The sequence below is a fragment of the Cucumis sativus genome, chromosome 1 (genome assembly GCF_000004075.3).
Source record: "Cucumis sativus cultivar 9930 chromosome 1, Cucumber_9930_V3, whole genome shotgun sequence".
Lineage (NCBI taxonomy): Eukaryota > Viridiplantae > Streptophyta > Magnoliopsida > Cucurbitales > Cucurbitaceae > Cucumis > Cucumis sativus.
Genome location: NC_026655.2, coordinates 32,274,255 through 32,285,602, shown reverse-complemented (window position 1 = coordinate 32,285,602; position 11,348 = coordinate 32,274,255). Strand labels below are relative to the sequence as shown.

The 11,348-nt window shown below is 31.7% G+C and overlaps 1 protein-coding gene across 2 annotated transcripts; it reads right to left on the bottom strand.

Annotated features, from left to right (window-relative positions):
• Positions 1–1,835: 1,835 nt before the first annotated feature.
• On the bottom strand, positions 1,836–6,978 carry LOC101220604 (TLC domain-containing protein 4-B). Of its 2 annotated transcripts, none has more exons than XM_011662013.2 (9): positions 6,559–6,978; positions 5,375–5,602; positions 5,155–5,243; positions 4,926–5,064; positions 3,196–3,270; positions 3,001–3,122; positions 2,808–2,883; positions 2,530–2,589; positions 1,836–2,336 (listed from the first exon to the last, which is right to left on the bottom strand). In XM_011662013.2, exons 2-9 carry the CDS (start codon positions 5,510–5,512, stop codon positions 2,211–2,213), a joined length of 825 nt encoding a protein of 274 aa, XP_011660315.1. In that variant the 5' UTR covers positions 5,513–5,602; positions 6,559–6,978; the 3' UTR covers positions 1,836–2,210. The 2 variants fall into 2 exon arrangements, with proteins under 2 accessions (XP_011660315.1, XP_011660316.1); XM_011662014.2 differs by having other exon boundaries at positions 5,375–5,598.
• Positions 6,979–11,348: the final 4,370 nt, after the last annotated feature.

Below are 11,348 nucleotides of genomic sequence, written 5' to 3'. Positions count from 1 at the left end.
GGTATGAACACAATACAGGTGGAGTATAAAGCCTAACAACTAAAATTAACGACACATCATAAACCAAATGCATGTATTAATCAACATGAACATGCCATGAATCATCAATCATAACAATCCACAAGCATAACCGTTCATAAAGCATGGATTCCATAAATCATGCTTAATCAACATGTAACATCAATCAACATCTACATGATCAACTATGCATTTTAGCTACCACCAATGCATAATCCATAAACACATGCAGTCTCTTAAGTTTAGTTTGAAGGTCTAATAGTAGAATATCTTACCTGAGAGATTAGTTAATATATACAAAACTCTCCAATGAATCAATCCTAAATAGTAATTAAGGGAAAGTTAGTAACTTATTACAAAAATCAATAATTGGTTGTTAACCAAAAAATTTCCTCAAACTAACTAACTCAAAGTTGAGGTTGAAACCAATCAAAACTCACCAAGAATTAACCACAAATGGGTCAAATGGCTGCAAGAGAGAGTTAGAAGCTAGCTGATGGCTCGACAAGAAGGGGAGGACGTGTTGGAAGGGAGGATTCCGACTCAGGCACGTGGATCAGCTAGCTGGAAGAGGCACGGGTCGGGGTTCAACGTTTCGGCTCTCTTGCGTCTCGGTTAGATTGGAATGGAACGTAGGCTACTCATGAGGTAACACACGAAGATAAGCTCAGACAAAGGAATAATATTACATTTTTATTATAAATTTATTTATTTAATGGTGATAACAAATTTATTTAAATCCAACGATCTTTTTTTTTTAAAAAAAAAATGACCATTACAAATCCATTATAGATCCGTTTTGTTTTGTGACCATTACCATTTTTTTTTTTTTTTGGAACTTTTGAACCAGCCTCTATATAAGGTCTTCCCCACTTTCAATTTAAGTATCAAAAAAATATCTCACCTTTTTTTCACTATGCCTTTCTATCTTTCTTTCGATACTCACTTTGTTTTTTGATCCAGTTTCATTTTGCTTGCTGAGCACAATTAGAAAGGTATTAGAGTTCCAATCAGTTTTGATGTAGTTCTGATCAAGTCGATTATTTTATCTTCACGACGTCATGACAATTTCAAACTACTTACACTCTGGGTAAAGTCGTGAAACGTCTTAAAGAGAGCTTGATATGTGATCTAGCCATTAACTTATTTCTGTTTTCAAATACTATTCATGGTTCTTTGTTTCATTAGGACTTGTTCTAGTGTTGTTCATGTGGTTGTTCCAACAACCTCTAAGAATGTGGAGAAACGAGAATCACTCTAAAAGAAGTCTAAATCAATATAGCCTTGCCCTTCCAAGCTAATGTGCATGAATTTGTAGAAGAGTGAAAAATTCTAGCTTACATAAATAGATTGGTTTTCGTAAATTCTAGCTTACACAAATAGGTCACATAAATAGATGTCTAAAATCAATAAAACTTTGCCCTCCTAAGCTAGAAAGTTTTCATCTATATTAAGTTGGCATTGTAGATGTTATAGCATCAAGTAAAGGTGTTCAAATATGTTATTGAATTGGGAGGTGTTTGGAGTAAGGGATGAGTTACAATTGATATTTGGAATAAGTTATTATAGTTAAAATATAGTAGTTCGTGTTTGAAGCGTAGATTATTTTATTTTGTGTTATAAAAATATGTGTTTGTGGTATAGTTCATTTTATTTGACAATAAAATAGTTAACATTGTAGAAAAAAAAATGATGGATGTCAAATGAGAAGATTTGAAATAGTATTTACTGTAGTTGGAGATAGTTATTATAATCTTGCATAATTCTCATCTCGATCCCTTAGAGATTCAATTAACCATAGGAGAAGGTTGGAGAAGTAAAACAATCCCTGATATTATTAACGGGCAATAAAGAAGGGATCCAAAATATAACTGAATATAAAAAAAAATTATTGCTGAATGTTGAGTATCATCAACTTCCATACATTTGTATGTATGCATTCTTCAAAAAAAAAAAAAAAAAAAAAAAAATGAGAAAAGAAAAAGGAACTATACAGAAAAAATGGATTGGTACACAAATCTGACAAGATGAAAAGGACTAAATGTCAACAAGTTTAAGTTATTTTGAACCATTTACAACACACTACATACCATCATCAAATTCCTTTCCCTCCTCAACCCATGTGCAGATGTTAAGAAATAGACCAAGAAGGTGAAGGGGAAGAGATATCGACAGGAAGAAAACGTATCTCGTCACCTCTTTGATATAGTTTTCATTAATCCCTTGACAATCTTTGCAAACCACATCAAGTTCATCATACCTAGCACTGTTGGCACTCCAAATACCAAAAGATATCCAATTACATGCATCTTAATTACCTACAGAAAAAGATTACTCAGTGAGATAGCATAGAGACTATATACTTCTATGCTTCCAGTCTGTTGAACATCACAAATATTTCATCCTTTTTGAGTGGTTCCCAGAAGCTGGCATGAGATGAATACATAACAACTGAAAATTTTTGTTAACTAGTGAACATTTCATGCAAAAGCAGAATTGATCTTAAGATACCTGATCATAGTGCAAGTAAACGTGATAGAATGTGTATCCAAACAGCAGTATGCGAGCAATCTGTTTTAAACACCATCAGCGACCATGTAAAAATCAATCCACGTACAAGAAAATCCAATCATAATAGAAGATTTAGGATAGTACTACGTGCTATGGTACTTTAAGTTCAATTAAGTTAAATTGAATCTGATAGGATTATAAGATACAGACAGTCATGCTTGTGCCATTTTTGGGAAAGGAACAGAGAACATGAGGATAGGGTTCAGATAATAACTCACCAGCCATGCAAAAAATATTACAATACCATTAATCAAATATGCACAGGACCTCTTCATACCAGCAGTATCAAGATACCTTCAAAAATCATAAAAGAATTAAGAGGTGGAAATAGAAACCATTTATTTAAATAAGAAATACATTAAAGAGGCAGAACTTTTAAAATAAAAAGTTAATAAAATAATGAAAACCTACCATCTCATATTAATCTCAGGAGTTGTAATCTCTGAAATGAGAACCATATAAGTATAGAGTTGCCCTTCTCCAGAAAAAACAGAGTATGCCACTGCTAGTCCGGAAAGAGTGTGGTGGACAACCTATCATCAGAGTTTCCTAATTACTCACTACTCGTATCAATTTTGAAGGCCTAACAGTAGAGAAGGTACTTACATACTCCATCCCACCTAAGGAAGGATACAGCCAAACAATCAATCCAAGATCTGCCAGGAAGTACCCAACTGAAATCTGGAAAAAGTAAGTGATTAAGGTTTTGGTAAAGATTTAGGAAAATTTAAAGGCAAACAGAACAGAATCTCAAATGCCCCAACAGAGAGCTTAAAGGCTCTATCATAGACATTATCCTTAAACAGAAACATAAAATCAAGCATGGCTCTCCAGTTTGGAGTCAACGGATTCATGTTCACAAAAAAATAAAGAAGAATTATTTATAAAGCATGCCAACCCATCCAAGATAATCTTGGCTTAGAAAATGAAGTTGTATGTAAATAAGTAAAAGATCCTGATTTTAAGAAGACTATATTAGAGGGACCACATCAACATGTACTAGAAGTTCACAGTTCCAGTCTGTCAGATATAAAAAACCAAGGCTCAGGATGATTGAGAGACACAGACTGGTATTTACACAAGACAAAATTAGATTCTGAAAGGACACTTAGCCAGACAATAATCCTCCCAGAACGGTAAAAGCAAAGATCCTTCCAACTTTACCAAGACATTAACCTCTAGTGGTGGTGATGCGTTCAAAAGGGTAACGATTAGCTCAAATGAAAGCTTTAATTGTTGGTTATGGGGTTTTCACGAGAAATTTTGAAGTGAAAATCCTAAAGAGTGAATGATGGTTGGAGGTCTCCTTGAAGATCTATGTAGTTGGTTTCTTTAATATTGAAGGCCCAAGAGTGTTGCTAACAGACAAATAGGAGAGTGTGAGCTAATGCTAACCTTTTGATTTGGTATTACAAGACAACCGTAGGATGCATCTCTCTTTTCATGGGCTAATGCTAACCTTTTGATTTGGAGTATAAGTTTCCTAGGAAGCCTGAGGTGTTTTTTTAGTCTTTATGGCACAATGATAATTTGGGAATTACTTCAACCCTCTTCCATATTGTGCATGATTGGCCACATCCACCTTTTTACATTATCACAACCTACCCCTGTTCCACGCATTGATGAGTTCTTAACGACATTTTGGATAACTAAGTACATGTAGGACAATAGAATAGATGAAAGCCAACTGCTAATAGCAAACGTTGGGTTGTGACTTAGTCTTTTCATATGTGACCTTATCATTAGTTTTCTTCAGAAACACATACACAAAGAAGTTGGGTTGGGCCCAAAACATTTTGGCACCTTCCCTTATTGTTCACTGTTTACACGCTGTTAATAAACTTCAGTTATCTAAAACAACTTCTCATCCAGTATTTCATGTTTCCCAACTCCCAGTAAAAGTATGTAGCTATTGGTATACCACAAATTTCCAAGAACTTGCGAACAAACCAAGCCAGAACTTTAAATTGCTTTTCCAACCTGAGATAGTCCCAGGAGGATGACCTTTTCTTACAGTTACCCCCTAGTAAAACTGAACTTCACGTCCACTCCAAGAATAAATGAAAATCAAATTCTAATTGGGAGCCATAAAAAATATGGGCTCAATTTCCTGAATTTTACCTTGTCCTTGAGGTGAAAAAACCGTAATGGGTATTGATAACCAAAAACTGCTGCTAAATAATTAGTTAGTTAGTTAGTTACACCAGAAGTTATCAGTTTGGTTATGATGGGTGCATAAAATGTTACGAACTTAGCTATTTGATGAGAGGAAAACAGGAAATAAGGAATTTCAAGGCAGCTGATATTCATTTAAGATTAGCTAATAGAAAGCTTACCCCCAATATGAAAGTAGACAATGTTGAACTTTGAAAGGTAACAAGGCCAGGATGACGCTGGTCAGAGAAGAGATCTGACCAGAAAACGAAGTACAATGACATGATTGAGATATAGATTGCATGAAAAGTGGACATGCCGCTGTCAAGTTTAGTTTGAATATCAGTAATGGCCACAACAGTCGACTAAATAGATTACGGAGGAAATGGACAATAAACAATATGGACTCACCGGTTATTCCACTCGACTCGTTGAATTTTTGTAAGACCAAGATAACTTTTAAAATAAAAATTGCTAACTAATTGAGTGAGATCATAAACCTGCAGGAGGAAAAATAAGAAATCGGAAAGATTAAATGGTAAGAAAATGTTCCCTGTTTGAAGAGAAGCATTAAACATGGGCAGCATTGTTTCCTTCTAATATCCGGCATGAGGTAAGTGGTTCTACGTACCAATTTACAAGCAAGCATCCCTCCAAGTACAGAAGTGAATGGGACAAAATGGTCTGCTAATAAATAGTTCTTTACTAATGCATCAGCTTGACTTTGGTAAGATTTGATAGCCATTACAGTCTTCAAAGACATTGCCATTGTGTTGTTTGACTACATAACATTCAACAGATCACAGTAACCTAAGACTGAATTAACTAGTTGCTCCTTCCCTCCATGTTGTCATCCTTTCTTGATTAAATATGAAGAAGTTAGTAAGTGAAAATATAAAGAATGGTGATCAAAACATTAGTGCACAAGAAATCAGTGTCCATAACGACAATTAATCTCACAAAAGAATTTGGTCTCAAGGCACCAAGAAAAGGACAATAATAACAACACCCAAAATCTAGTCCACTCCTCTTTCCATTTTGTAAAATTCTAATATGCATTCATTCGGAACTTCCCACAAAAAAGCACAAGAATCATTTAGCTAAAGTGGTTCCATAGTTTTTATTTTTCTTATAGGATCAAAAATTAAATCTCCCCCGTCCAGATCTATCATAAAAATATTTAATTACACAACTTTGCGTAGAAAACTCTAATTAGAGACATTAAACTGCAATGTCAAAAAACGTCATCCTAACATCTACAGAGTCACATCATGATCATATAGACCCTTTTGACAAATAACACATCCCATTCATTATTTTCATATATGTTTTCTAAAGCAGTAGCTGTCACTGTGTTCAAGTAATCTTCAACTTTCATGATCATTCCGAAGATCTATACTAATTCCTTTTTGAACACTCCGAACTCAAACATAAAGACTTGAACAGAAAACTAGAGAAAAAAAGGAGAAAAATTCAACAACACATATAAGATCAAATGTTCCAGTAAAACAGATTTGCTGGAGCGGAACAAAAGGACTGCCTAAACTAGAAATGATGCACACTCATTGAATTTAAACAAACTGCAAGAGGATGCAATTTCTGGAACAAACCCCCAAAACGCTAAAAAAGCTTATAACCAGGTAAGCTTAAAGATCGAATGGTGGAACTAACAGCAAGCACACAAATTCATAAGTATAAAAGAACAAACTAAAAGATCCCATCAAATTAAATGATCAAAATCCAAATGGGTAACCCATAAAAATGGAAGAAAAGATAGAAATCACAGCCAAAAGAAATAAGAGATAGAATCAATACCTGATAGATGAAAACCCCAGATCAGGAGAAGATGTAGAAGGTGGGTTTTTTTCGCTTTTTGAAAGATAAGAAAATGGGAAGAAAACAAAATAAGATAATGTGTAAAGGGAATGCAACAACCGACCGGTACAAAAAAACCGTGAGGTTGAATCAATGTGAAGCATTAGGAATCTTCAAAATCCAAAAGGGGGAAATCAAGGGAAGATGAAGAGAAATTAGAAATGATAATATAGCGTATGAGGAATTGGGTAATGCGAAATGCAAGTGTTTTTTGCTAATGAGCAATGGATTTGAGTGTCCAGAGATGGGATCCTCGTGTTCATGTGGATTCATTCATTCAATTGCATTCTATCTATCCAATCCTTGCACTACTGGTAACCGAAGGAATATGATAGCTTCGCGCCTTGGCCGATGATTTCTTTTCCTTTTTATTTTAATTATTACTTCAATATGGTATGCATCGTGACAAAGAAAAATTGAGCCTTTTTTTAGAAAAATTGATTCTTTTTTTAGGATTAGTCGGTGTAGGATTGAGTAAATATTAAATTATACTCAACTCTTAGTTGTGTTCCATTAATGACATTAACAAACAATCTTTCTTCAATTATTCTTTTTTCTTCTAATATATCCAACATTAAATATTTTTTTTTTATTTTACTCTTATTTCAAATTTGATTTATTCTATTTACAATCCATCTGTATTTATAAATATATTTTTAAAAAAATTATTCAAAATAATTTTCATTAGAAATCATTTTTATTTAGTATAACAATTTTATAAATTAGAAATCCATTCTTTGATAGAATGTTAATTTCAAGTATTATATTAGTTTAGAAAATAAAAAATTGCTGAAAAAAAAATAGTTAGTATAGTAGTCTATAAAGATTATATTATACTTTAAATTTCATTTTGATTTTGATCCAACTATTTTTAAACATTCAATTTTAATCAAAAACTATTTTCTTATTTTTTTCTATAAATAAATCTATGATCGTTGTAAGGTGAACTCTTGCCTAGGAAAAAGAGAAATTTCTACGTGTTTTAAAATGATGGACACTTATAGACTCTCTACGTGTTTTTTATTGGTTAGAATTTGTGGATGTCTACCGGTGATATTTTATAAATATTTAATTGGTTTGAAAATGTTGGTAGTGAAAACTTGGATTTTAATATTATTTCTAAATCCAAGATCTATTTCAATGGAATGGTGTGAATTTTTTATTTATTTGATGGTGTGTTTGTGTCACTAAATATTCATTAACAATTTAAAAACTTATTTATATTAAAATTTGACTTTAAGCTTAATACATGCAATCTTCTATCTTTGTTTGTGCATGTAAACGGAGAAATAGCACTTATACATATTTTTTTTTTTATCTTTGTTATATTTTTTTTAAAAAAACCCTTAATTTAATTCTATTTAATTAAATTAAAACTATAGGTTGGATGAGATTTGCTCATTTAAATATAACTTAAATGAAATATTAATTAAATATGATTTAATTAATTATTAATTTAATTTAAGTATAATTTACATAAAATGTAATAAATTCTAAAAATATTTACGGTTTGTGTAATAAAAAAATAATGATCACGAAGCCATCATTGTTTTTTTTTTTTTTGTAAATTCCATATTTTTCCTTTATTGGTTTTGAATTATTATTTACTTCACTTCTTTTTCTTCTTATTTGCGATTTATTCTTCTCCTTTTCATATTATTTCTTTTTTTTCATATTCTCATTACTTGTTTACGATTTCTTCATTTGTTTTTCAAGAATTTCTTCCTTCTTCTTTATCTATCATCTTCTTTTTTTCTTCTTGGTACAAGATCTAAATGATTGTGTAATAATATCTAAACGCTTAATTGTCTACTTTTCATATAGACATAGATAGACCGCTACCGTTAATAAACCGTTTAGATTTGATACAAGATCTCTTAGATTGAATATAAGGGTATAAAATTGTTTAGATTGGGTACCAGGGTATAAGATCTTATAGCAAGATCGTTTAGATCGAGTACAATATCGTTTAGACGTGCTACAATGGTACAAGATCATTTAGGCTGGATACAAAGGTACAAAATCATTTAGGCTAGGTACAAGGGTAGAAGAACGTTTAGACTTGGTACAAGGGTACAAGATCGTATACTAAGATCGTATAGATTTGGTACAAGATCGTTTAGACTAGGTACAAGATCCTTTAGACTAGGTACAAGATCCTTTAGACTAGATACAAGGGTACAAGATTTTTTAAACTAAGAACAAGGGTATAAGATCTTTTAGAGTTGGTACAATGGTACAAGAATATTTAGACTGGGTACAAAATCATTTTTCACACTTGAGTGATTGATTAATCGTGGAGTATTTTTGTTATTTCACATTTTAGGCTTGTAGGCTTTTTCCTTTTCTAAAATTGTTCTATACGGTATAAATTTTTTTGCGCTTTGTTCTATTTCTTTTAAAATCCTTAATTTAATTTAATTTAAAATAAATTAATAATTTCCTTAGATAACGAAGTTATTTGAGGGAATGTGAGATGTCTTCCTATATATCCCAAGATCTTTCCACTTTCATCTACTTTAGAAGGAAGAAATGGGAGGAGTGGTACATAAAAACGTACGACCTCACTTTTAAGAAATCAGAAGGTATTTTGCATAATCTCTCTGTTTTTCCAAAAATCTTTTTGGTTCCCACAAACCAAAACTCTCATTACTCAGAGGATAAGGATGTTTCAAAGTGATGGTGACCCCAAATATTGGTGTTTCGTAGATACAAAGTCGACAACAAGAGTAAGTCATTTTTCTCCGTATTTCAATTTTTTTAAAAGCATTCTTAGCTTTTAGGTTAAAGTAATTTAGACTACGTAATTTTTCCAATGTATTGGTTTTTCTAAATTTAAATTGAATTTGAGTTTAATGGTTTTGTTTAATTACTTTCGTTGCGAATATCTTTTATCCCTTCAATATATGGGTGAGAGTAACCATTGTTCGAGTAGGGAACTAAGAGTACATCTACATAAAATGAATTTCACTCATTTTCGTTCATAGGACAAGTAGATAAATTGCTACCTTAATAATTAATTCTAGGTCTTCTATTATGAGGTCCCAACCTTTCACTAACTCGATAGGTGTTAGTTTATAGATCGACTATAAATTGTTTGTTCTTTACAGAAATTAGTGGTACTTAAGGAGTTCGATGTAACTATAAGGGTAAACGATAATTTGACCAGCAATAGTTATGAGCGATTTGTGAAGGGTCAACTTTCTATTGATTAGTTATATTCATGGACACATAAATATATCTACAACGAAAAGTGTGCAACTATTAGTTTTTAGTGGAGTGACCAGTAGTTGAATGAATATTGATTAATTAAGTTAAAAGAGTTTAACTAATTAATCTTATATCATTGAAGCTTCTAATTTGTAGGTCCATTAGTTCCTCTTGCTAGCTCACAAAGGATTATAGTGATGAATGGTTTGAATTGTTCAAATTGTTTCAGAAAATTTTATATTAATATGATTAATGTAAATGATAGTGTATTTTGGGACATTATAAAATATAGCTAATTTTAGATACGATCTATAATCCATACTATATTATGAAACAAATATATATTTGAATGAGATTTAAATATTAAACTAATACTAATTGGATTCATATGGAACTATACTAGAGATTATATATTTGATTGAGATTCAAATATTAATATGAATTGGATTCATATAAATTGTAGTTTATAATAGATATACATATGCATATAAATATATGAGATTTATATGCTAATTAATTAACTTTATGATAAATATGATTTCTTATAACGTTATTTAATTGATATGCTAATTGACTAATTAAGGATTAATTAGTTAATTATAAAAAGAGTGGAAATTTTGAAGAAGTGTTTGACCCCTTTCTCTATAAATGTAACATTATAACCATTTTAGGATCAAAGGTTATTTAAAAAGAAATGAAACTCTAGCTTCCATTGTCCCGCCCCGCCTCAAACGCCACTCCTTGCGACTAGATGGAAGTGTGTCGTCTATGTTGGATCGGTATGGCAACCCTAGAGGGGGGTGAATAGGGTTTAAATAAACTTTTTGACAAATAAAAAGTAAAATCAACTAATTAGATATTTTTTAAAATTTAAATAAAGAACTTTGTAAACTTTGTTAAATAACAAGATTGATAAAAAGATATGAATGGAAGTATGCAATCAAACTCAACAAATAAGAATATGTAACTAAAATTAAATTAAAAAATAATTAGAAAAGAGTTAGAGAAGAAGACACCGTAATTTTATAGTGGTTCGGTTAAACTCAACCTACATCCACTTTCCCAAGCACCTCTTGGGATTTTGATTGAAAATCTTCCTTGGACTCTTTCCACGGATTCGAGCCGAACCGATTCTTGCTCCTTTTTCGGGTTCAAGAGCAAACCGGATCCTTTCCACGGGTTAGGATCCAACCGTTACAATATGTTGAAGTTTTTAAATCACGCAAAAGAAAAACTCTCTAAAAGAGTGAGTGTACAATTTGAAGCTCACAAATTTAATCCTCACAATACAATAAGAAGGTCTCAAGAATAGGATGAAAAGAATAAAAATTGGAAGCTTTAAAGATAATAACAATGTTAGCTTTTTGCACTTTCTGAGGATTGTAAAGATTTGAATGATTTTGTGTAAATGTGAAGTATTTAAAAAGAGAAGAAAGATAAATTCAAAATCATTTTGGTCATTAGATATAAGTAAAAGAAAAATGAATTGTTGAGATTTAAACTTAATTAGCGGTTAGACA